Source organism: Ranitomeya variabilis, chromosome 5 (assembly GCF_051348905.1).
Source record: "Ranitomeya variabilis isolate aRanVar5 chromosome 5, aRanVar5.hap1, whole genome shotgun sequence".
NCBI lineage: Eukaryota > Metazoa > Chordata > Amphibia > Anura > Dendrobatidae > Ranitomeya > Ranitomeya variabilis.
In genome coordinates this window covers 41,394,543-41,421,857 of record NC_135236.1, presented here as the reverse complement: position 1 = coordinate 41,421,857, position 27,315 = coordinate 41,394,543, and the positions used below count along the sequence as shown (strand labels likewise).

Sequence of the window (27,315 nt, the reverse complement as noted above, 5' to 3'; positions counted from 1 at the left end):
ATGTGCTGATCACAGCAAGCTAAAAACCGTGCAAATAATTGAGGACAGGAGACGTGTGGAAACGCCCACAGGCTAGATCAGAATGAGCAGCAGGGCTGTCAATCAAAATGCTGACAACCCAGCACACTACAGGATTAGATTGGATGACTGAACTGTCACTCCCAAAACTGACAGTCCAGCACACTACAGATTCCATGGGGTGGCTGAGCTCTCACTCACAGCATTCCTAGGCCACAGTCAGTGATGAAACCATGACAGTTGAGTAATTTACTCACCAGTAGTACTTTTCTGACGTTTCCAGCAGAGCTCCAGTATCACATGAATGCATTTGTGATCTGCCGAATCACACAGCATTTGTTATATATATAAGTCACAATCAACCCTTTAACGAGTCGTGCAATATGACTTAGGATAAAAGCCAAATCAGTATCTCAATTCGCAGACATGGTGTTTCGGGCTATTGGCCCTCGTCAGTGCGAAGCATGAGAACTGATTTGGCTAGGTGAGAGGCTCTGGAGTGGGGTCTAAGGGGTAACGTTTCTCCTTATGGAGAGTGACATACCATCTCTGGCTTGTCAAGGTAAGTATCGCTACTTCCAATAGGTGGCGCTATAGAGTAAAGTCCTCTTTTTCTCAGAAGAGGCAATTTGCATATTTAAATTCCCAGAGGAGCATTGCACGGCGAATAAGCCTCCTTACCTTGACAAGCCAGAGATGGTATGTCACTCTCCATAAGGAGAAACGTTACCCCTTAGACCCCACAGCATTTGTTTGAATTTTATAGAGAATCTCAGTCTAAGTTTCATAGACTTACATTGAAAAAAGTCACCGCTCCACACAGAAATCACTGTGTGATTTGGCAGGTTACAAATGAGGTCAAAAAGAGCAGAAGATGGCAACTGGTGAGTATATTACTGCACTAATTACATATACAGACTATTAGAACCCGAGAAGTGGACCCTCTGGGTCACGGCTCCAGAGCCCCCAAAGGCGAGCGGACCAGATGGAGCCACCCCCTATACAGGGAGTGTTTGGGACAGGCCCAAGGAGGGTGAAGCCGCAACTGCCGGAGCCAAAGGGATGACTGAAGATAGGACCAAAGATGGGTCAGAGGACAGGAGAGAGATGGAGTCACTGAGGCAAACAGATCGGAAGAGACACTGGACGGGCAGAGACTGCCGAGAAAATGTACTGACCGGAATGGAGGAGACACACGATAAATAGGGAACGTCAGGAACAGAGGACTGGCTGAGACGGCAGGAACACAGGACTGACAGGGATGACAGGAACACAGGACTGACAGGGATGACAGGAACACAGGACTGGCGAGACGGCAGGAAGACAGGACTGGCAGGGATGACAGGAACTCAGGACTGGCGAGACGGCAGGAACACACAACTGGCAGGGAAGACGAGAATGAGACAGGAACCTAGACAGGGTAAACGCTAGTGGAGCAAAAGAAACTAAAGGGATGCCGGCTAGAAGCCGACAAACACAATAGATGCAATGGCGTCTTACCTGGATGAATGCAGGAGAGAAATACCTGACGGGTGCCGCCATATTGGGGGCGGAACCAATGGGTCACGACCTCCCAGAAGCCCCAGCAGTAAGAGGAGCCCGTCTGCGCATGCGCGGACCGCCGAAGGGACGAGCACCAGGGAATCCAGACGGAGAGGAGCGAGGAGGAGCGTCGGGAGCGCGCCGGCTGGAAAGGTAAGTATTATTCGGCGTAACACAGACCTGACTGCTAACAAATGAAGAAATAAAAAAAAATGACAGAAAGTGCTCCTTTGACTTCACGGGCTCCTCAGGTAATACAGCTGTGGAAGAATTATTAATGGCCGGAGCCAAGATAGTATACAAATATGAATACAGTCTTTCATGAGAACTTTCACACAAACACAGATACAATCTGGTCACTAGGGAAATTAGGTTGTCCAAGAATGAGCACAAATTTGATCTAGATGTCACTAGATAGATATTTTATAAGCTGGATCACCTTTCCAGGATGACTTTCTCTCTTCTTCTTCAGAACATCCACAGCCTCACTGGAATGAATTAGCCTGATGTGCACTTCAGCCTCCCCTGTCCACGGAAGGAGGAACGTAGCTACATAACTACCATTACCATGGTCCTTCACCTGTCCTGTCACTCCGGCCTTCACTTTTCTGGAATGAAGCTTAGCCTGGAAGAAATCTCCACCATAGTTCTTAGGTCGTCCAAAGTGATCACGAGCCGTGATTAACACTTTCAGAAACTCACCAACCCTATACATATCCCGCGGATTTAACAAATGGTAATCACATTTCTCGGGACTTGTTGAGAAATTAACGTGACTGACAGTTGATGGAGGCTCAGGCCAGTCAATGAGCTTGAGAAGTTCTGATAAACTGGACTTCATTGGAAAGACCGTCGTAAAGGAGTTGCTGATGTTGGGTTGTTTGAACACCTTGAATGGTGGAGGTCTGTATTCATCCATATTGTCCACCGCTAGGAACCTGTAGAAAAACTGATGATACAAGAAAGTTAGGTGTTGTAATAGACAATCGTGGAGAAGTTTATTTGACTTCATCATCTTTCCAATTATATTCCCAGCATTATTTATACTCTATGGAGAAGTCCTATCATATCAATTATTTATTTTCAATTTTCCAGATGTCAAGTTGTGGCCATATTATTTACACGGAGCCTTCTTGCGCTGGATGTTTTGCTCTGTAAAGGCACAGCATGGCTTATACTATCGCTTTACACATCTATAATTATAGATATGTCTATGGTTTGTATATACAGTAGTTATGCATTGGCTTGCCACTTGAGATGAGCAAATGTGATTGGTGATACTCAGATATGACTGGGTGCCCCAGTGTGCTTGGCACTGGACAGGATTGGTTGGTGCTCGGATTTGAAGCACGAATTCCCTCCTCACTTGTTTGCACCTATTACACAGCCAATAAATATGCAGTAATTGCCAGCAAAGTACTGCAGCGAGCAGGTGCCGGCAAAGTTCAGAGAGACCCAGCGCCTGCACACTGCAGGATCTGTCTTGTGTGAAATTTAATTGGATTGAAATAAAAAAGGAAAACTGGCCTGCTACAAACTTAGTTGTTCAAAAATTGACTATTTTCATATACACAGTAGAACTTAGTTTGTGTGAAAACTCGTTGTTCACAAATAAAAACAAAAATGGCCTGCTACAGGTGTAGAAATTTGGTCCCTCAGTACTCGGTCCCCAGCCACCACTATTTCTCCCGATGTGGCGTCCCCACCTTCTACCAGCACATGTCCAGGAACATCACCCATGCCTATACCAATGTAGGGAGGAGAGCCAACTAATAATAATAATATTATTTATATAGCGCCAACATATTCCGTGTCTTGCGTGTCGGGACTGTCACCAGTGATTCAGGGGGAAGAAATTTCAGACCGGAGCAGTTCAGGACACCTAGCTGATGGGGGCGGGTCCGACATAAATAGCAGTCTGAGCAGGAAGATGAGACTTTTCGGGGAGAACGAGCCTATGAGTAGTGAGACACTTGACTCCTTCTCGACGGACCCACGCCAGCTAGCTGTCCCTGTATTCCCGGCTAGCTATACTGCCTACACATACTACCCCCAGCCCAAAGAGACATCTGCACCAGGTAGTGACCAGGATAGAGTGCATTCCTTGGCTCTGCTCACCACCGCGGAGGCATTGCTTAGTCCCATCCTTGCAGTGCCTGCTGAGGACTGGCCCGTGCCTGTGGCTGTGTCCCCTGGACTGTGTGCTCCTACTGCGGCCTTGTCTACTGAACTTTCCGTTTCTCCCACTGTACCACCGACCATTACCTCTACCCCACTGTGTGCCCAGATCAGGAGATCCCGTGCCGAAGAACCAGAAGGATTCATCATCGCCAGGAGACAGGGCATCGCTCTTCTGCGGGACCGGATCGGAGACATCTCGCGAGGCCTGCGGCGCTGCCGAGGGATTTTCCAGCCACCTTCCTCCAGCGCACAGAGACTGATAAGTTAACCTATTACTTTCTTCTGCATTTGACTTTCTCCCATCCTCAAGTTCACATCCGCTACCCCCTGCTTGTACCAACACTGTTTATATGTATAAAGAACCTGTTAACCCTTGCTCTGCCTCCTGTGTGTCACTGCATCCTACGCACCTGCTAACATACTACACCAATTTGATTACTGGGATTGTCCACTTAATAACCAAGATGTGGAGTACAAAAATTATTTCTATAAAATAAATCAATATATGTATAATGCTATCTGAAGCCGGAGGAAACAGTCTCCTTGCCGATCTCGTTCATGGTTTGGGCGACACAAGACCATTGCAGCCACTTCTGTCACCGCTGATTGACAGCCATCAAGGGACACCGGCAGAAGAACCAAGAAGTGACGAGGGTCAGGCAGGAGAGACCCTGATTCCAGTGATGTGTCACTGCTGTAATATTAATAAAATCATTGTTTTATCAGCAGGAGATTATCACTGGGGGACTAGTAAACCTACTTCCAGGTATTCAACCCTACCCACACCACTGATTGACAGCTTTCTACCTATGCACAATGTACATGAAAAGCAGCCAATCAGGTGTCTGGGCGGGGCTATAAAGGGTTCAGCATTCAGAGAACTGCTAGATCTACAGCAGAAAAAACAGGGTTTTGTTGTTTTTTTTTCAAAACTACAGCAAGCAGCCCAGTAAGTGATGCAGGGTTAAAAGATGACCAACGATTTCTCATTTTTCCAACAAAATTGACAACACCATTTTTTTTTAGGACCACCTCACATTTGAAGTCAGTTTGGGGGGGTCAATATAATAGAAAATACCCAAAAGTGGCACCGTTCTAAAAACTGCACCCCTCAAGGTGCGCAAAACCACATTCAAGAAGTTTTGTTTAAATCATGTTTATTGAAGCAAATAAACAATACAGAAATGAAATAAAGTAGGAACACAATCAGTCTAATTAAGAGAATACAGTTTACATTTCTGTCATAAAGTTAATGTCCCAACAATTTCAAGGTTTTATATGCCAATGCCAGAGGCGTAGCTAGGGTTTTGGTCCAGGGGGGGCGAAGCTTCTGAGTGGGCCCCTAACCAGGTAACCTTGATTACAATTCGGTGATGCACCCTAATAGTGGAGGAGAACCTCAGCAGATGACCGCGCTGTTACTGAAAATAATCTCCATATAAAGACCAACACTGATATTACCGCCATATGGTCAGTGGTAGATACCAGTCCTACAGAACATATAACAGATCACTGCACAGTTACAGATAATGACTTACCTCTGACGTTCTTTCTGATAAGAATTGTTCATTTTTCCCGTCTTTTCCATCTGGCCCAGACCGACATGACAACATCTTCCAGCTACAACTCATCTGCAGAGAATACAACAAAGACACATTTCACTTCTCATATTCCAGCCCCATCACATCACCATCTATTCCCAACCTGCACAAACTCCTCATTCTGCTGATACCCCAATACAGAGCCGCTGCTACCGTATGTGTCCCTATTACTGCCCCTGATACCCCAATACTGAGCCGCTGCTGCCATATGTGTCCCTATTACTGCCCCTGATACCCCAATACTGAGCCGCTGCTGCCGTATGTGTCCCTATTACTGCCCGATACCCCAATACTGAGCCGCTGCTGCCGTATGTGTCCCTATTACTGCCCCGATACCCCAATACAGCGCCGCTGCTGCCGTATGTGTCCCTATTACTGCCCCTGATACCCCAATACTGAGCCGCTGCTGCCATATGTGTCCCTATTACTGCCCCTGATACCCCAATACTGAGCCGCTGCTGCCATGTGTCCCTATTACTGCCCGATACCCCAATACTGAGCCGCTGCTGCCGTATGTGTCCCTATTACTGCCCCGATACCCCAATACAGCGCCGCTGCTGCCGTATGTGTCCCTATTACTGCCCCTGATACCCCAATACTGAGCCTCTGCTGCCGTATGTGTCCCTATTACTGCCCCTGATACCCCAATACTGAGCCGCTACTGCCGTATGTGTCCCTATTACTGCCACTGATACCCCAATACTGAGCCGCTGCTGCCATATGTGTCCCTATTACTGCCCCTGATACCCCAATACTGAGCCGCTGCTGCCATATGTGTCCCTATTAATGCCCCTGATACCCCAATACTGAGCCGCTGCTGCCATATGTGTCCCTATTACTGCACCTGCTGTGTGGTTCTCTGTGCCCTCTAAATTCTAAAGCACCCCTCTATAATATAGTAATGTCAGGTGCAAGTGCCCTAGAAAACAGTGCCCACATTTTGTCCCCTAGAAAGTAATAATGCCCTCTGTGTGTGACCCTTTGATAGTCACAGTAACCTGAGTTCCCCTGTAAGAATAAGTGCCCACTTTACATTTAATAAAGTCCCGAGTCTCCCCCACTGTACAGCTCCCCTATACACAGTATGATGCCCCCTCACTGTATATACTGACCCGTTAATATCCCCCAAACTGGCTCCAACACTGTATGATGGCCCCGTCGCTGTAATCTCCACACTGAATGATGGCCCTCTAGATAGTCCTCAATATGGTATAATACATTCCCCATAGGCCTCCATATAGTATCATGCACTCCCCATAGGCAGACTCTATAGTATAATGCCCTTCACATAGGAAGACTATATAGTATTATGCAGCTCCCATAGGCAGCCTCTATAAGGAAGGCTGTAAATGTGTCCCCAATCCCCTCCGCAAGGCATAAAAATGATCTCTCATTATACTCACCAATGGCTCTCACCAAGGCATCGCTGGTCTTGACTTAAGATCGCCATCCTCCATTACTGCTTCATCTGGATGACACATCCTACGTCATCCACACAGTGTCACCCATCGCGCTCCTGTGCAGGCACACTTCTGTCTGCGCTGCTGAAAGCAGAGCCAAGTACTGTAGTGCGTATGTGCTGGGAAAGGCCAAAGGGCGCTGATTACCTGGAAATAAAGCTGGCGCATGCGCACTACAATACTGTGCTCTGACTTCAGCAGGGCAAAGAGAAGTGCACCTGCACGGGAGTGCGATAGAGGACACTGAATGCATGATGTAGGACGCATCTTCCACACGAAGAGGGACAGCGATCACAGGAAGAGGGTCGGCGCCGGATCAAGACTGTGACGCCCGGACTGCGCCATCCGTGATTATAATAAAAGCTCTTTTTTGTGCCTTGCATAGAGGATTGGGGACATAGAGAGCATTCTAGAACACTATGTGAGGGCGTACAGATGTTGGCCGGACCTTATATGATGACAGGCTCCCACACGTAAAAGCCATCCTGCAAGATTCCAGCCGCTCGCAAACTTAAGAAAATAACCATTCTCCTTCTCATAAGCTAATCAGCAGTAAATAAATTATGTGCGAAGACACTTATCGATCACATGTCAGTGTTCAGTGTCTGTCCAGATTGCAGGATAAACAAGACATACAAGTTTAAAGGGAACCTGTCACCCCGTTTTTTAAAGATGAGATAAAAATAGCGTTAAATAGGGGCAGAGCTGTGCTTTACATTAGTGTCTTTTTTGTGCCTTCATTCCCCAGCTATGCTGCCGAAATACCTTTGTAAAGTCGCCATTTTGGGCTGTCACTCACACTGGTCTGGACAAATGGGCGTGGTGACATCGCTGTTTTTTCCCCCAGATCTTGCTTATCTGTCCGTTGGTGGTGTAGTGGTTTGCGCATGTCCAGCTGCCGAATCCACTGCGCAGGTGAAGGAAAAGAGCGCGATCTGCACTATTCCCCTGGTGATCGGTGGGGGCGGCCATCTTCCTGAGGCCGCGCGTGCGCAGATGGAGTGCGCGGCTTCCCGGGGCTTCAGGAAAATGGCCGCCGCGATCTCCATCTGTGCACGCGCGGCATCCCGCGGCCATTTTCCTGAAGCCCCGTGCAGCAAAGCACTCCATCTGCGCACGTGCGGCCTCAGGAAGATGGCCGCCCCCACCGATCACCAGGGTAACAGCGCAGATCGCGCTCTTTTCCTTCACCTGCGCAGTGGATTCGGCAGCTGGACATGTGCAAACCACTACACCACCAACGGACAGATAAGCAAGATCTGGGGGAGAAACAGCGCTGTCACCACACCCATTTGACCAGACCAGCGTGACAGCCCAAAATGGCGACTTTACAAAGGTATTTCGGCAGCATAGCTGGGGAATAAAGGCACAAAAAAGACACTAATGTAAAGCACAGCTCTGCCCCTATTTAACGCTATTTTTATCTCATCTTTAAAAAACGGGGTGACAGGTTCCCTTTAAGAACCTTCATTGCTTTATATACTGTGCCTGTATGTATGTATTCAAGGCAACAGATCAGACATATGAAATAGCAAATGACATGTGCCAAGATACTCATCATGCTGTGTGGAGAGTGTCCTCTGGTCCTGGGGGCTGCTCCTCCCAGTCAGATGCTGCAGACATCATGTGCAGGCAGTGAGCTCAGCTCACAGTCACAGGCAGAGTCCCCCCTGTGTCCCCGGCTGCTGCTGCTGCTGATGATGATGATCACTTGCTTCTCTGCAGCACAGGAGCTTTGAGCAGAGCGCGCTCAGCCGGGATTGGGTGAGTGGCCTCCCTTCCCCCTCTCCTCCACAGACTGCAGAAGAGCGATCACATGACTCACTCCCTGCACTCTGATTGGAGGCCTTCTCTTCTCTCTGCTGACCCCCTGTGAGTGTTTGTACCGTGCATGTTACTTTAGCTACATACACAGTACAAACGCAGGGGAAAGTAAAGATAAACATTGCCCGGAGGCAGGGGCCCCTAACGCCGGCCCTGACAGTAGCGTAGCTCCGGGTGGGCCCCCTCAGAGCACAGGGCCCGGGGCGACCGCCCCCTCTGCCCCCCTGGTAGCTACGCTACTGGCCAATGCCAATATTAACTCTTATCCAGTTTAATAATGTTAGTTGTTATTATTATAATAGGCAATCATCGGAAAAACTGTTCGTAACTCCAAATGCTAAATTACATGTATTGATAGTAGATATCACATGTAAGATGAGGAGAATTTGAAAGAAGAAAAGATAATAAAAGGAGGAAAGAAGAGAAAAAGAAAAGAATAGAGACAAGGACAAGAAGGTGTATTATAGGTAATTGGGTACGGGGGACCTGGATTCCCTCCCTTGGGTGAACCCCCCCCCCATCCAATGATGGAGAAGATGGTAAATTGTTGAAATTGGTTTCAGATCATGGAAGCAGATTAAATGAGATAAACAGTTTTCAGAATGTAAAGCCATCTGGAGCTATTCCAAATATAGATCAGGGTCTAGATAGCCGTATGTCTAATTCTGGAGTTTCTCTGAATGCCATCCATGGAGCCCAAGTGTTGTAGAATTTGGTAGGATCCCCAGTAGTCTGATTTATCAATTGCTCCATTCTATAAATATCATTAAGTTCCGCAACAAATTCAGAACATGAGGGGAATTTTTCTTGTTTCCAATACCGGGGAATCAAGTTCCTAGCAGCCGTGAGGAAATGTCTGAAGAGATTCTTCTTAAACCCAGACATCGACAATTTGACATAAGGACAAGAGGGCTAATTGTGCCGTGGGCCGGGCCTTACGAATAGATAGTTTATTAAAGAGATCAACAATTGACATCCACAATTTCTTTATGGGCGGACAATCCCACCAGATATGGACATATGTTCCCTTTTACCTCTGCGCATCTCCAGCATGTATCTGGAATCACCGGGAACATAGTATGTACCAAGGAAGGGCATCTATACCACCTCGACAAGATCTTATAGCACCTCTCCTGCGACACAGAGGACAACGAGGTCCTAAAAGTAAATAATAGGATCTTGTCCCTCTCCTCTTGAGATAAAGATATCCCCAAGTCAGTCTCCCATTTCGAAAAAAATATTGGAAAATTGTGCGTTGGGGTTTGACCCCTTTGGAAAAGATTATATAGTAAAGAGACCGTGTGGACCGTGTGGACCTCAGCAATACAAAGTTTCTCAAAAGGGGTCAATGCTCTTACAATGTTGTTCTGTTTAGATGTTGTGTATATGAAACTTTTTAATTGTTCATAGAAAAACCAGGTACCCGTAGGAGGCTCCTCCCCTTGATATATTTCATGTAGAGGTTTGATACCGGTCTGAATTAAGTAGTCATTAGTGTTGAGCGATACCTTCCGATATTCAAAAGTATCGGTATCGAATTGGATCGGCCGATATCCAAAAAATATCGGATATAGCCGATACCGATACCCGATACCAATACAAGTCAATGGGACACAAGTATCGGAACGTAAATAAGCCCTTTCTCTCCTGCCACATCCTGTTCCGGAGGGGGGAAGAGTGTGGGCGGTGCGTGGGCGGACACTGAGTGTCTGTGTGTGCGGGCGGGGTCTGTACGTGCCTGCCGGGGCTCTGTATACGGGCTGCCCGGGCTCTATGCGGCGTGGGGGGGTCTCTGTGCGGCGTAGGGGGGTCTCTGTGCGGCGTGGGGGGTCTCTGTGCGGCGTGGGGGGGTCTCTGTGCAGCATGGGGGGTCTCTCTGCGGCATGGGGGGTCTCTGTGCGGCGTGGGGGGGTCTCTGAGCGGCGTGCTGGGCCTCTGTGCAGTGTGCAGGCATCGTCCGATGGGACTTCAAGTCCCATCGGGCTCTGCCTGCTACACTGACAGTGATTGACACATTAGCCAATGATGGGACAGTAGTAGTCTCATCATCCGGATAATGTGTTGAATGTAAAAAAAAAAAAAAATACTACATACATGTTACATACATTCTACATGCATACATACTGCATACATACTACATACATACTACATACATGCTACATACATACATATATACATGCTGCATACTGCATACATACTGCATACATACTACATACATACATACATGCTACATACATACATACATACATACTACATACATACTACATACAGTACATTCATACATTACATACAATACATACATATAGACATACAGTACATTAAACATAAATTACATACTCACCATTACTTGTCACTTTGTTCCCCGAAGCCAGTGTCATCTGTAAAAAAATATGAAAAAAAACAACCAATATACTCCCTGTCTGCAGAAATCCATGAGTGTCCCACGACGATCTCCCGTGGAGAACGGCAGCAACATCTGTTGCAACCGCTCTCTAGGGGCCCCAGGAACACAATGATGGGAGGAAGGTATCCTTCCGCCACTGTATTCCTCCGCCGCTGTAAAAAAAAAAGTCCCTAGTCTCACTTTATGGCATTGCTGTATGAGAAATTTTCCCACGCAGCTTTTTGCCATAAAGTGAGATTTGTCCTAAGGTAACCTCAGTGATGCACTGCAGGAGCCATTGTCTCCTGTCAGTGTGTCACTGAGGGTCCTATAGAGCAGTGACATCACCTGATGTCACTGTTCTATAGGGGAGATCGTTGTGGGACACTCGTTCGTATGCAGTTTATTATTTTACGTTTTTTGCAGGCGCTGAAGTATGGTAAGTATGGTGAAATGAAGAATATTAAAATACTTTTTCCTAATGTGTGCGTGTTTAATTAACCCTTTCTTACTATTGGATTATTAACGGATAGGCGTCTTATTGACGCCTCTCCGTTATTAAGGCGGCTTAATGTCACCTTACAATAGCAAGGTGACATTAACCCCTTATTACCCCATATCCCACCGCTACACAAGAGTTGGAAGAGAGGGGCTAAGTGCCGGAATCGGCGCATTGGAGCCCACGCCGTTTTTTTCCGTTTATTTTGGGGGTTTTTTAAATTCAACGCTCATAAAGGCCTCTTTCACGCTTGCGTCGGTACTGGTCCGTCGCTATGCGTCGGGCCGACATACCGACACACGTTGTAAAATTTGTGCCCGACGTGGGCAGTGGATGCAGTTTTTCAACGCATCCGCTGCCCATTATGAAGTCCGGGGAGGAGGGGGCGGAGTTTCTGCCGCGCATGCGCGTTAGAAAATGGCGGAAGTGATGGACAAAAAAACGTTCACTTGAACGTTTTTTCGTGCCGACGGTCCGCCAAAACACGACATGTAGTTTTTGGTGCAGTTTTTGGTGCAGGTTTTGATGCTGGTTTTTGGTGCGGTTTTTGATGCAGTTTTTGGTGCAGTTTTTGATGCGGTTTTAGATGCTGTTTTTGATGCGGCTTTTGATGCTGTTTTTGATGCAGTTTTCGTTCCGTTTTTTGACCGGTTTTGATGCAGTTTTTGGAAATAAACGGAAAATGTTCATGATTTGAATGGAAACATGCATGAAAAAACGGATTCGGAGGCCGGATTCATCATTTCACATCTGTTTCATCCGTTTTTTGCTAGATCCATCGCTGTGCGTTTTTTCGCCGGAAACAGCTTTTTTGATGGATCCTGCAAAAAACGGATGAAACGTGTGGCCATCAGGCGCAATCCGGCGCTAATACAACTCTATGAGAAAAAAACGGATCTGGGGGAAAAAAACTGATCCGGAGGAAAAAAACGGATACAGTGGAAAAAAAAGGATCCAGCGGAAAAAAACGTATACAGTGGAAAAAACGGATACGGCGGAAAAAAACGGATACGGCGGAAAAAAACAGATACAGTGGAAAAACAGATACAGTGGAAAAAACGGATCTGGCGGAAAAAAACGGATCCGGCGGAAAAAACAGATCTGGCAGGAAAAAACGGATCTGGCGGAAAAAAAACGGATCTGGCGGAAAAAAACGGATCCGGCGGAAAAAAACGGATCTGGCGGAAGAAAACAGATCCTGCAAATGTGTTCGCAGGATGCGTTTTTTCCCCATAGACTTGTATTAGCGACAGATGACCACAGGTCGCGTCCGTCGTGCAACGGATCCGTTGTGTTTTGACGGACCGTCGGCACGAAAAAACGTTCAAGTGAACGTTTTTGCGTCCGCCATTTTCTACCGCACATGTGTGGTCGAAACTCCGCCCCCTCCTCCTCGCACTTCAGAATGGGCAGCGGATGCGTTGAAAAACTGCATTCGCTGCCCACGTCGGGCACAAATTTCACAACGTGTGTCGGTACATCGGCCCGACGCATAGCGACGGACCCGTACCGACGCAAGCGTGAAAGAGGCCTTTATGAGCGTTGAATTATAAAAAATAAATAAACGGAAAAAAACGGTGTGGGCTCCCGCGCAATTCTCTGCGCCAGAGGGGGAAAGCCGATGGCCGGGGGCCAATATTTGTAGCCTGCTATGAATATCAGCCCTCAGCTGTCTGCGTAGCCTTTACTGGCTATTAAAATAGGGGGACCCCAAAAAAATGACGTGGGGTCCCCCTATATTTTATAGCCAGAAAGGCTACGCAGACAGCTGCGGGCTGATATTCATAGCCTAGAGAGGGGCCATGGATATTGCCCCCCCCCCGGCTACAAATACCAGTCCGCAGCCGCCCCAGAAATGGCACATCTGCAAGATGCGCCAACTCCGGCACTTAGCCCCTCTCTTCCCACTCCCGTGTAGCAGTGGGATATGGGGTAATAAGGGGTTAATGTCACCTTGCTATTGTAAGGTGACATTAAGCCGGGTTAATAACGGAGAGGCGTCAATAAGACGCCTATCCGTTATTAATCGAATAGTAAGAAAGGGTTAATAAAACATTCACACATTAGGAAAAAGTATTTTAATATTCTTCATTTCACCATACTTACCATACTTCAGCGCCTGCAAAAAACGTAAAATAATAAACCGCATACTACCTGTCCGCCGTAGTCCAATTAATAACGAGTGTCCCACGACGATCTCCCCTATAGAACAGTGACATCGGGTGATGTCACTGCTCTATAGGACCCTCAGTGACACACTGACAGGAGACAATGGCTCCTGCAGTGCATCACTGAGGTTACTAAAGTTCAAAGTTTCACTTTATGGCAAAAAGCTGCGCGGGAAAATTTCTCATACAGCAATGCCATAAAGTGAGACTAGGGACTTTTTTTTTTACAGCGGCGGAGGAATACAGTGGCGGAAGGATACCTTCCTCCCATCATTGTGTTCCTGGGGCCCCTAGAGAGCGGTTGCAACAGATGTTGCTGCCGTTCTCCACGGGAGATCGTCGTGGGACACTCGTGGATTTCTGCGGACAGGGAGTATATTGGTTGTTTTTTTTCATATTTTTTTACAGATGACACTGGCCTCTGGGAACAAAGTGACAAGTAATGGTGAGTATGTAATCTATGTTTAATGTACTGTATGTCTATATGTATGTCATGTATGTAATGTATGAATGTATTGTATGTAGTATGTATGTATGTATGTATGTATGTAGTATGTATGTATGTAGCATGTATGTATGTAGTATGTATGTATGTAGCATGTATGTATGTATGTAGTATGTATGTAGCATGTATGTAGCATGTATGTATGTAGCATGTATGTATGTATGTAGCATGTATGTATGTAGCATGTATGTATGTAGCATGTATGTATGTATGTAGCATGTATGTAGCATGTATGTATGTAGCATGTATGTATGTAGCATGTATGTACGTAGCATGTATGTATGTAACATGTATGTATGTAGCATGTATGTATGTAGTATGTATGTAGCATGTATGTATGTAGCATGTATGTATGTAGTATGCATGTAGCATGTATGTAGCATGTATGTAGTATGTATGTAGCATGTATGTATGTAGTATGAATGTAGTATTATTTTTTTTTACATTCAACACATTAGCCGGATGATGGGACTACTACTGTCCCATCATTGGCTAATGTGTCAATCACTGTCATTGTAGCAGGCAGAGCCCGATGGGACTTGTAGTCCCATCGGACGATGCCTGTACAGACACAAAGACCCCCGGCAGGCCATACAGACCCCCCGGCAGGCCGTACAGACCCCCCAACAGGCCGTACAGACCCCCGGCAGGCCACACAGACCCCGGAGAGGCCGTACAGACCCCCCGGCAAGCCGCACAGACCCCGGAGAGGCCGTACAGACCCCGGAGAGGCCGCACAGACCCCGGAGAGGCCGTACAGACCCCCCGGCAGGCACGCACAGACCACCCACGGGCCCGCACAGACCCCGCCCGCACAGAGACACACAGTCTCCGCCCACGCACTGCCCACACTCAATTAAACTGCATTTTTGCACTGTGGGAACTTCCGATTCCAATTTCCGATATCGCAAAAATATCGGAACTCGGTACCGGAATTCCGATACAGCGAATATCGGCCAATACCCGATATTTGCAGTATCGGAATGCTCAACACTAGTAGTCATATATTATAGGCCTTGAGGCTATACATTTGTTCAGGTAGGTCTCCCTGTGAAGCCCTGCAGGAAAATTAGGGTTATCGTATATTGGGGTAAGTGGTCCAGGGGATGTTGAGGTTTGTAGGCGCCCGCCGCTCTGCCGGATAAATAAGATCATATTTCTAGTCACAAAGGGCAAGCAAAGCCCTCCCCCCCTTCTTCCCCTCGTGTTCCATAATGTTATTTGAGGATCGCCTCCAATAAGGTCACCTTCCAAATTAACCCACTTCTTACTATTCCTGCTGTGATATAGATCTAAGATACAGGTTCCTATTGATGCACGACCATAAACCATAAAATCCGGTAGTCCAATTCCCCCCATTTGCTTAGATCTGCTTAATACAAAGTATGATGTACGTGATCTAGTATGTGACCAAACAAATCGGGTGATTGCCTTCTTAAGTCGCGAGAAAAAAGAAGCAGGTAATTACAATGGGATTGTTTGAAAGTAATATAGGAGGCGTGGTAATAGGTCCATTTTAATTACACTAATTCTACGGAACCAGGACAGCTGAAGTCTGTGCCATCTCTCTAGGTCTAATTCCACTTTATGTAATGCAGGTTTAAAGTTTGCGTCATACAGTCCAGAAATTTTCACTGTTATTTTGACTCCTAAATAATAATGTAAGCGGATCAAAGCGCCACCTAAAGGGAAAGGAGGTGCGCAGCTGATTCACCTCAGATAGTTGTAGTGATATCTTAAGGATCTCAGATTTATGGGAGTTCATTTTGAAATTGCTTAAGAGACCAAACTTCTGCAACTCTAAGATAATGTTTGGAAAGCTGGTTAACGGGGATGTGACGTATAAAAGAATGTCATCGGCAAAAAGTGCCAACTTATGCTCCTCCAATCGCAGCTCAACTCCCCTAATGGAGGGGTTATTGCGTATTGCGGTAGCCAGATATTCCATCGTTAAGATGTACAGGAGAGGGGAAAGTGGGCACCCCTGCCTCGTGCCATTCCTGATTGCAAACGCATCGGAAAGGGCGCCATTGACCTTTATCCGGGCGCTAGGGGAGGTATATAAGGCCATAATTCTATGGAGCATATTCTCTCCTAAACCGATCCCCTTCAGGGCCTGGAATAAAAATTCCCAGTGCACCCTGTCAAAAGCTTTTTCAGCATCAATCCACAGGATGCACATAGGATCCCTCCCCCCCCCCGCCCCGCTCGGTCTATCAGTAAAATGGTCCGTATGGTGTTATCTCACGCCTCCCGACCCGGGACAAAACCCACCTGGTCTTGATAAATTAAACTGCGAAGAAGGGGGCCTAATCTGTTTGCAATCATCTTTGCATATATTTTAACGTCAAGGTTTATTAGAGATATTGGGCGATAATTATTACACAGGGAGAGATCCTTATCAGGTTTTGGTAGCACTGTAATGTGAGCGGATAGAGCCTGAGGAGGAAAAGAACCACCCAAAGAAATAAAGTTGCAAACTGTAAGGAAGATTGGGCTTAACGATGTAGAGAATAGCTTGTAAAAACCGGCTGAATACCCATCCGGGCCAGGGCTTTTCCCCTGCTTCAAGTCTTTAATAGTTTCCGACACCTCCTCCAACGTAAATTCCCTTTCCAGATCTAACACCTTATCTTCCGATAGGAGGGGTATAGTGTTCTGTTGAAGATACGCGTTGATTTTGTTATGAAGTAAAGATGTTGACATGTCTTTGTAATGTCCAACTCTGTTGTATAAGTCTTTATGATAGTCACTAAAGCCCAAAAGGATGACCCTGGTGTTATGTACCCTCCTTCCTCCCTTGTCCTTAATGAAGGGGATAAATGTATTTGGACTACGTGGGTTAATGTTTCTGGCCAGAAGTTTGCCGCTTTTATTTCCATATTGGTAAAAGCGATTACGGAGCCTTTCTCTGAAGCATCGAGATTTTTGGTCCAGTATGGCAAGCAACTTTTGCCTTGCTATAGATAGGTGTGCGAATGTAACCGCATTAAGGTCTCGCTTATGTTGTGTTTCTAATTTATGAATATGATCTGACAATTTAATTATTTCTGCAATGCTCTCTCTTTTTAAGCGTGCACCATGAGAAATAAGTACGCCCCTTATTACGCTTTTTAAAGCTTCCCAGTTCATAGGAGGAGATGTGGAGTCCCCATCGTGATCTATTATAAAGTTAGAGATCTTTTTTACAGCGTCAGATTTACATAACATGTCTTGGAGTAAATTCTCATTTAAACGCCATGAGAAGCCCAATTTTGTACGTGGATGTAACAAAATTGAAAAATATATTGGGGCGTGATCTGACCACAGTATCGAGCCCACCTTGGCTTCCACTGGTAGATCTAGTAAGTTATGTGAGGTAAAGAAATAATCTATTCTACTATATGTGTTATGTACTTGTGAAAAAAAAACTATAATCCCTAGTGTCAGGGTGAAGAACCCTCCATATGTCCACCAGTCTCATGCCATACATCTGTTTCCTTATTCAACTAATGGAAGAGGAGGAGTATGAAGTCTTACCCGAGGAGACGTCCACCGCAGGATTCATGGGGATGTTGAAGTCACCTCCCAGTATCACAGGAGAAGAGCCAGCGAACTCCCCAAGGCGTCTCTTACACTCTGCCCCAAAGTTCTGCTGTCCTTGTTTCGGAAAATATACATCAGCTATGACCAACTGACGTGCAGCGCAAGAAATTTTTAGGAAAACATATCTACCATCTGGGTCTATTAAGGAACTCAACTCCTCATGCATGAAATTTTTGTGAAAAGCTATCGATACCCCCTTAGTCTTAGCATATGGATTGGAACTATGATACCATTTGGGATAATATTTTGAAAGACATAGTGGGATAACTCCAGTTTTGAAATGGGTCTCCTGAAGCATTAAAACCGAGATTTGCTGTTTATGGCTTGTGAATAGAACCTGTCTTCGTTTTTCAGGAACATTTAGCCCCTTGACATTAAAGGAGAAAAACTTTATTTTATCCATGGTCTAGATAGGTCAGGGTACAACAAATTTTCAAAAAACCACCCGAGGAAGGGACCCATAGAATTAAAAAGTATGGAAGTGTGAGAAGAGATAAGACAAAGAGGAAAAGGAAAAAGAAGAGGAGTGTGGAGTAGAGAAGAAGAGAAGCAATGAAGGAGAAGAACATAGCCATAGTTACAATGGAGACGATGCTCAGTAGTTTTTGCATCGTTGGAGTAGATTTTGGTAGCGCACTACCCGGGAACCCTATCAGGAGAGAGGAAGCCTAAAGGGAGCTATAACCCCCCCTCCCCCATCCCAGATAATCATAAGAAATTGGAAATAGAAGTTTGTCAATACTACTAATTGAAAATATTACAGAGAAATATCAGGTGATTAACTATTTATGCAGATACTACAATACAAGGCCAAGACTATTTTCCATGTTATAGGAAATGGCGGTATAATCGTCTATGCGTAAAAAAGGTTTATAACCTAATCGAACGGGTCATATTAATCTTGTCTAGGTTAGTACATCTCCCTTAGGGAAGGAAAAAAAAAAGGGGGGGGGGAGAAAAGGGAGGGAGATGCTGTACTGCGCATCTATAACCCCCTATGACCGGTACTGTCCGCACTTGAGAAACTAAAAACATGAAAATGAAGTGCAAACAAAATAAACCTATGTAATGATTACAGAACATCTATGTCATACATAACGTAGAAAGAAGATAAACCAGGCTGTATGAAGCCCCTATGTGAAGCCGGATCTATCTGTGATCGAGGTTCACACAACAGGGAATACAAACAAAAGGAAGGAGCCCTCATGTCGGATCAGATGAAGCTCGCTTGGTGTCACGTTTCTTGGTCTGCTGAACTTTAAGCCATTTCGGTGGGGCTTCTGGGAACATCGGACTCAAGGGCCACTCTGGGAGATCAATCAGAAGGAGTTCGAAAGTACCCAGAAAATTGGACAGGTCGCCCATCCGTCTGAAAGAAGCCGTTTTGCCTCCCTTGAAAGCTGTTAGTTGGAAGGGGAACCCCCATCTGTACGGGATGTCCTTCTTTTTGAGTTCAGCCAATAGTGGTTTCAGAGCTCTGCGCAGTAGCAATGTACGTCTGGACAGATCTGAGAGAATTAATATTTGATGGCCCTCAAATCGGACAAACTCTTTTTTCCTTGAGGCCATCATTATAGCTTCCTTAATTCTGTAGTAATGGATTCTGCATATGACATCCAGGGGACCGGTATCGGAAGTGGGTTTGGGGCCCAAGGCTCTGTGAATCCTGTCGAACTCAATAGAATTGCCCTCCTTGTCATCTAGCAGATCCAGAAAGATTTTCTGCACTGTGTGGTCTAGATCAGAAGGACCAATAGATTCTGGTAGACCTCGTATGTGAATATTATTTCGCCTATTGCAGTTTTCAAGGTCTTCCATACCAGATGAGATCTCCTCCAGCTTAAGGGTAAGGCCTATTAAAATGTCTCTGTGTGCCTGTAGCTCTTGAGAGATATCTTCCTGGCTTTTTTCCACGTCTTCAATTCTGTAAGTTGTGAATTTCTTGCTTATATGAATTTTCAAGTCTACAAGCAAATCCCTCAAGATCTTTTTTGTGGGGAGAGCTTTTATATACTTGCTTAATTCTACAATATTCATTTCCTCCGTATCCGTGTTGTCCTCCTCAAAGTCATCAGCAAGCGAACCACGTGTGCCCGTTGACTCCTTAGATGGAGAATTTTCTCCGTTTGTAGAAGGAGTCATTGTGGACCTTGTGTGTCTAGACTGAGGAGTTGGGTTTAGATAGCGTTTCATATCCTCTGAGGTGGTCTCCCCAGTTAGGCTTGCCTTCTGTTCAGGGATCCGTCTGGTTTTACCCATAGATGTCTGTAGTTAATATTGTGTGTCTATAATTTTGATGGGATATGGGGGAGTGGAGCAATCACTCCATGGAGTCTAGCCCCTCATCAGCAAGCCCATCTCGGTCAAGCTCCTGTATGTCTCAGTATTTATTGGGGACGTCCACAGAATCCTTCAAGACGATCCACAAAAAGATGTTATTGTGGGGATAATATAAATCTGAAGTTATTCTAGGATTCGCCACAAGATGTCACCAGAATCCCCTTAATGCTTGTTCCAGTGTCGTTATATAATAAATAAAGTCAATGAAGGATCCGATTCGTGCCACAAAAGCCCAGCACAGACAGCCCCACATCCACACCCAGGGCACAAAGCTGAATTGCCCTACAATAGTCAGTCTGATTAGTCAGGTGATTATTTTTGGCGGGAAAAAGTCTCCAGGCTATGGCGCCAGGGAGGGAGCAATCCCGGGTTCCAGCCGCACTCCCTCCAGTTCCTCCCAAGGTTCCACTCCACCGGGCTCAGGATTGCGGCAGGCTTCAAGGGTAAGATCAACCGCGCAGAGCCCAGCAAGTTCACTACAGGATGCCTAGATCCCGGTCTGTGTTGTGCGGTCAGCGTTCGGGAGCGGGCATGATCCCCCCTTACTTCTGCTCCACGTTCTGTACGGTACGAACGGGTTTCCTCGGCTGGAGCCTCCTTTACGGTATCGTAGGCGTCACGACTCGTCCGCCCTCCTGCTGTGTCGCCTGTGATACTCACAGTCGGCCCGCCTGTGTCTCCTGCAATCTCCTGCCTGTGAGCTGTGGAGGCCGCAGTCTCTGGTGTGGCCGAGCGCCGGGCTGTCAGCACCTATTCCTCCGATCCTGGGATCCCCCGCCAGCGATCTCCTCCGTCCTAGATCTCCCTTGGTGCAGTAGGGGCACTGAGTAAGATGTGGGTGCCTGGGAAAGTCTTTAAACTTCACTCGTTTTACGGAGCTCTTCCACCATGCGTCCTGCTCTTATGGTGGTTGGACACGGCCCCCCCACATCAAAGAAGTTGATTAACCCTTCAGGTGCACCACGAGAACTAAAGAGCGTTTTATACCTTGTGGGAATAAAAGAACAAGAAATAGGAAAAACAAAGAAGTAAGAGGGGCAATTAACAGTAAAAAAAAAAAAAGCATTTACACTACTAAAGCAGGATGGCACCGGTGAAGCTCTAAAAAACTATAGGGAGAAAAATACTTTATCTAAAAAACTAATTAAAGCTGCCAAAAAGAAACAGAGAAGCACATTGCTAAGGAGAGTAAAACTAACCCCAAACTTCTCTTCAGCTATATCAATAGTAAAAGAATCATAAGAGAAAGCGTAGGCCCCTTAAAAAAGTGTGAGGAAAGAATGGTTGTAGATGACGAGGAAAAAGCTAATTATTAAACACCTTCTTCTCCACGGTAGAAAATGAAATGCTAGGCGAAATGCCGAGAGACAAAGAAAATCCTCTATTAAGGGTCACCAATCTAACCCAAGAAGAGGTGCGAAACCGGCTAAGTAAGATTCAAATAGATAAATCTCCGGGTCCGGATGGCATACACCCATGAGTACTAAGAGAACTAAGTAATGTAATAGATAAACCATTATTTCTTATATTTAGGGACTCTATAGTGACGGGGTCTGTTCCACAGGACTGGCGCATAGCAAATGTGGTGCCAATATTCAAAAAGGGCTCTAAAAGTGACCCTGGAAATTATAGGCCAGTAAGTCTAACCTCTACTGTTGGTAAAATATTTGAAGGGTTTCTGAGGGATGTTATTCTGGATTATCTCAATGAGAATAACTGTTTAACTCCATATCAGCATGGGTTTATGAGGAATCGCTCCTGTTAAACCAATCTAATCAGTTTTTATGAAGAGGTAAGCTATAGGCTGGACCACGGTGAGTCATTGGACGTGGTATATCTCGATTTTTCCAAAGCGTTTGATACTGTGCCGCACAAGAGGTTGGTACACAAAATGACAATGCTCGGTCTGGGGGGAAATGTGTGTAAATGGGTTAGTAACTGGCTTAGTGATAGAAAGCAGACGGTGGTTATAAATGGAATATTCTCTAACTGGGTCGCTGTGACCAGTGGGGTACCGCAGGGGTCGGTGTTGGGACCTGTTCTCTTCAACATATTTATTAATGATCTGGTAGAAGGTTTACACAGTAAAAAATCGATATTTGCAGATGATACAAAACTATGTAAAGCAGTTAATACAAGAGAAGATAGTATTCTGCTACAGATGGATGTGGATAAGTTGGAGACTTGGGCCGAGAGGTGGCAGATGAGGTTTAACAATGATTAATGTAAGGTTATACACATGGGAAGAAGGAATCAATATCACCATTACACACTGAACGGGAAACCACTGGGTAAATCAGACATGGAGAAACAAGAGCCAGGCAGCGGCTGCCAAGGCAAATAGGATCATGGGGTGCATTAAAAGAGGTCTGGATACACATGATGAGAGCATTATACTGCCTCTATACAAATCCCTGTTTAGACCGCACATGGAGTACTGTGTACAGTATTGGGCACCGGTGCTCAGGAAGGATATAATGGAACTAGAGCGAGTACAAAGGAGGGCAATGAAATTAATAAAGGGGATGGGGGAACTACAATACCCAGAGAGATTAGCAAAATTAGGATTATTTAGTCTAGAAAAAAGACCACTGAGGGGCGATCTAATAACCATGTATATAAGGGGACAATACAAATATCTCTCCGAGGATCTGTTTATACCAAGGAAGGTGACGGTCACAATGGGGCATTCTCTGCATCTGGAGGAGAGAAGGTTTTTCCACCAACATAGAAGAGGATTCTTTACTATTAGGGCAGTGAGAATCTGGAATTCCTTACCTGAGGAGGTGGTGATGGCGAACACAGTTGAGGGGTTCAAGAGAGGCCTGGACATATTCCTGGAGCAGAACAATATTGTATCTTACAGTTATTAGGTTCTGTAGAAGGACGTAGATCTGGAGATTTATTCTGACAGAATATAGGCTGAACTGGATGGACAAATGTCTTTTTTTGGCCTTGCTAACTATGTTACTATGTTACTAAAGCAATGTGGAAGGAAAAAATTAACATCTTACTTTTTTCACAAAAAATGTACTTTGCAACAATTTTTTTACATTTTTTTTTACAAGGGTATCAGGAGAAAATGGACCACAAAGTTTGTTGTGCACTTTCTCCTGAGTACACCGATACCCTGTATGTGGGGGAAAGCCACTATTTAGGCGCATGGCAGGGCCCAGAAGGGAGGGAGCACCGTTTGACTTTTTGAATGCAAAATTGACTGGAATCAATGGCAGGCGCCATGTCGCATTTTGGAGACCCCCTGATGTGTCTGAACAGTGGAAACCCCCAAATTCTAACTCCAACCCTAACACACCTCTAACCCGAACACACCCCTAAACCTGATTCCAACCCTATCCGCAATCCCAACCCTAGCCCCAACACCACCCTAACCCCAACACCACAACACAATCCTAACCCTAACAAAATCCTAACCCCAACACCACCCCAGCCCCAACAGAACCCTAACCTTAACCCTAACCCTAGCACCAACCATAACCCTAGCCCAACTCTAACCCTAGCTCTAAACCCAATCCTAGCCCCAACCCTAACCCTAACTACAAAGAATGGAAAAAAAAATTTTTTTATTTTATTATAATAACTAACTAAGGGGATCACTATTTTTTTTAATTTGATCACTGTGATATTACAGTGATCAAAATGAACCAATAGGAAAAATCTCCTATTGTCACCGGATTTCGGTCGGCAGATCACGGCAGGGGCACTGTGCATGCGCCCACCATTTTCTTCCAGGAAAAAGACGCGGAAGGTCAGGGGATGGAGCAGGAGGGTCCAGGGATGGTGGACATACCAGAGGGGCTTGGAAGTCCCCATTTCTCTCTCCTCTGATATGCTAGATTATATCAGAGGAGAGAGAAATGAATGGGTAATCGGATTTTTTTTTTTGCAAATGGTAAAAAACCGACCCAAATCATGTTCTCCAGGGTCTCAACTACCCCCGGTAGCCAAGATCCCAAAGATTTTCCCATGCAAGGAGGCACTATACCCTTATTACTCAGCACTGTTAAAAAGAGGCACTGAGGAATAAGGCCCCTTAACTGTCACAGTTAAAAAGGTGTATCGGTGTCATTAAGGTCTGGGCTTTAACTCGGCCACTCCAAAACATTTACATGTGTCCCTTTAAACCACTCGAGTGTTGCTTTAGCAGTATCCTTTGGGTCAATGTTTTGTTGAAAGGTGAACCTCCATCCCAGTCTCAAATCACTGATAGAAAGTAAAAAGTGGGTTGGCACTACGTTTTCCATAGTTATGCTCGTGGAGAAAAAGCAGGAGATAAAATAAAATCCTGGCACTTACATGCATTGAAGTTCATTGAATGTACACTTGTTAATCCAAATCACAGACGTTTAAGCTCATCTCAGGCTTTCTTCAATAATTAATAAAAGCCTGGGATGGGCTGTTGCACCTGTTATTTGGATTTCCATATATGCATTAAATGAACTTCAGTGCATGTGAGTGCCAGGATTCCATTTTGTCAAATCACTGACAGACTGAAACAGGTTTTGCTCAAGAATATCCCTGTATTTCGAACCATCTATCTTTACCTCAAATCGGATCATTTTCCTTGCCCCTGCTGCAGAAAAACAACCCCACAGCATGATGCTGCCACCTCCATGTTTCACTGTGGGGATGGTGTTCTTGGCATGATGAGCTATGTTGGTTTGGCGCCAGACATAGAATATACCTTCGCGGCCAAAAAGTTTAATTTTGGTCTCATCCGACCACAGCAACTCCCTCCATACATTTGGAGAGTCTCCCAAATGTATTTTGGCAAACTCAAAATGAGCTTTACATTTTTTGTGTGTAAGTAAAGGCTTTTTCTGCCCACTCTTCCATAAGGGTCACCTCAATGGAGTGTATGGCTTATTGTGATCATGTGGACAGATACTCCAGTCTTTGATTGAGAACCCTGCAGCTCCTTCAGGGTTACCTTTGGTCTCTGTGCTACCCCTCTGATTAATGCCCTCCTTGTTCGGGCTGAGAGTTTTGGTTGGTGGCCCTCTCTTGTCAGGTTTGTTGTGGTACCATGTTTCCATTTGATGATAATGGATTTGATGGTGCTCAGGGGAATCATTGGCTGGGATATTTTTTTTTTATAACCCAAACCTGACTGGTACGTCTCAACAACTTTGTCCCTGACTTGTTTGGAGATCTCCTTGCTCTACATGGTGTTGTTTGGAGATCTCCTTGGTCTTCATGGTGTTGTTTGAAGATCTCCTTGGTCTTGTTGTCTAGAAGCTTTTTGGCTTGTCAACATGTACAGTACAGACCAAAAGTTTGGACACAACCTCTCATTTAAAGATTTTTCTGTATTTTCATGACTATGAAAATTGTATATTCACACTGAAGGCATCAGAGCTATGAATTAACACATGTGGAATTATATACTTAACAAAAAAGTGTGAAACAACTGAAATTATGTCTTATATTCCAGGTTCTTCAAAGTAGCCACCTTTTGCTTTGATGACTGCTTTGCACACTATTGACTACCTCTTGAAGCTCATCAAGAGAATGCTAAGAGTTTGCAAAGCAGGTGAGTCAGGTACTCATGCCGAAGGCAGAAAATATAACTGTCACCACCTGTAGGACTCAACCGAGCTAAATAGCAAACCTGAACCCAGAATGAGGCAGAGCAAAGTTAATCCTTGACTTGATGAGCCCAGGAAATTGGTAGGCAGGGCTCAAAACCCAGAGCGGATCGTGACAATGTAGTTTGGCAAATTCCAGTCTGGCTTTTTTATGATTTTTTTCAACAATGGCGTCCTCCTTGGTCATATCCCATGAAGTCCACTTTGGCTCATACAATGACGGCTGGGGCGATCAGACACTGAGGTTCCTTGAGCTTGAAGTTCACCTTTAATCTGTTTAGAAGTTTTTCTGGGCTCTTTTGTTACCATTCGTATTATCCGTCTCTTTGATTTGTCATCAATATTCCTCCTGCGGTCACATTCAGAGAGGTTGGCTACAGTCGCATGGCTCTTAAATTTCTGAATATTATATGTGTAGCGCCCCACTGCCGCAGGGCCGAGGGGTACCCAGTACCGGACCTCTGAGTCTCTGCTCTGGGGTTGTCACGGTGGCTAGACCCGGTCCGTGACCCTGCAGAGGGTCGCACAATGAAGGGAAGCAGTTCAATGTGTGGGTGATGGTAGTCCGGTGAAGTGCCGGTCGCAGTAAATGACGAGGACACCAGGTTGCAGTCTCTTTACCTCTTTACTGATGGCTTCAGGATCCTCAGTCCGAAATACGGTTAACCGGGCTGCGCAAGTCCGGCCGGTCCGATGGCACCTCCAGAGTTTCCTTTGCAGGTGGAAATCTGTGCCTACCTTCTAGCGCTTGTGTGTTGCGGTCCTCCCCTGCTGTGCTTACGGGATAGTCCCCACAACTGTTGTGTCTGTTTCTCGTGTTCCCTCACAACTGTATTATGATGTTCTTCTTCGTCCCCCAGATGATTTGGCTAGGACGCACCCGTATGACGGGTAGGCTCGGAGTTCTTCCGGGACCCTAGAATCACCCCTCTCCTATGTTGCCCCCTATGTCTTCTTAGGTGATTTAGGTGAGACAGCCCGCCTATAACTGACTGTCCTGCCGTAGGTTTGAAGTTAGGCCTGGAGCTCTATACTTCCTCGGCGTTCCGGCCACCGGTTACACGCCTCAGTAGGATGTTGCCTCGTCTTACAGTACGACTCCTACTGGTGTTTCTCCTTGTTGCGTTGATCTCGTTTCTCACTCAGCACAATAAACCTCGCTTCTTGTCCTTTCTTGGGGCACCGCCGCTATCTCGTGCAGGCGCGGTCCCGTAACGTTCTCTCTGTTCGCTAGGCCTCTGTCAGGATCCCACCCCTGACCAGGACCCCCCTGAGTCTCTCCCCGCAACACCCTCTGCCACAGGATGTTGCCTGTTCGATTCCCAGTCAGCTTTCTCACTAACTTCCTATCCAACCCCCAGTTTTACCAGATTGTGAGGAGTGGCCTAATACATAGCACCCTTAGCTCCCCCTGGAGGCCAGACTGTGAAGTGTATTGGTGTCTGTGATACCTGGTCAGGTGAACTCCTTCAGTGCCATCAGACGTACCATAGCCCCCCTTAGCGGCGGAGCATCAGTACTGCAACGAAAAGGACTCTGGGGCGCTGCATATGCAACTGTAGTCACAGGAACATCCAGCTGCTTGGAAATGGTCTTATAACTT

The 27,315-nt window shown here is 45.9% G+C and overlaps 1 protein-coding gene across 1 annotated transcript in view; it reads right to left on the bottom strand.

Annotated features, from left to right (window-relative positions):
• LOC143774281 (NXPE family member 3-like) overlaps nt 1-27,315 on the bottom strand; it is a 161,218-nt gene that overhangs the window by 68,337 nt on the left and 65,566 nt on the right. Inside the window, exon 2 of the mRNA XM_077261708.1 lies at nt 2,000-2,509. Within this exon, the coding sequence (XP_077117823.1) occupies nt 2,000-2,509 (510 nt within the window). The remainder of the gene's footprint in view (nt 1-1,999; nt 2,510-27,315) is intronic.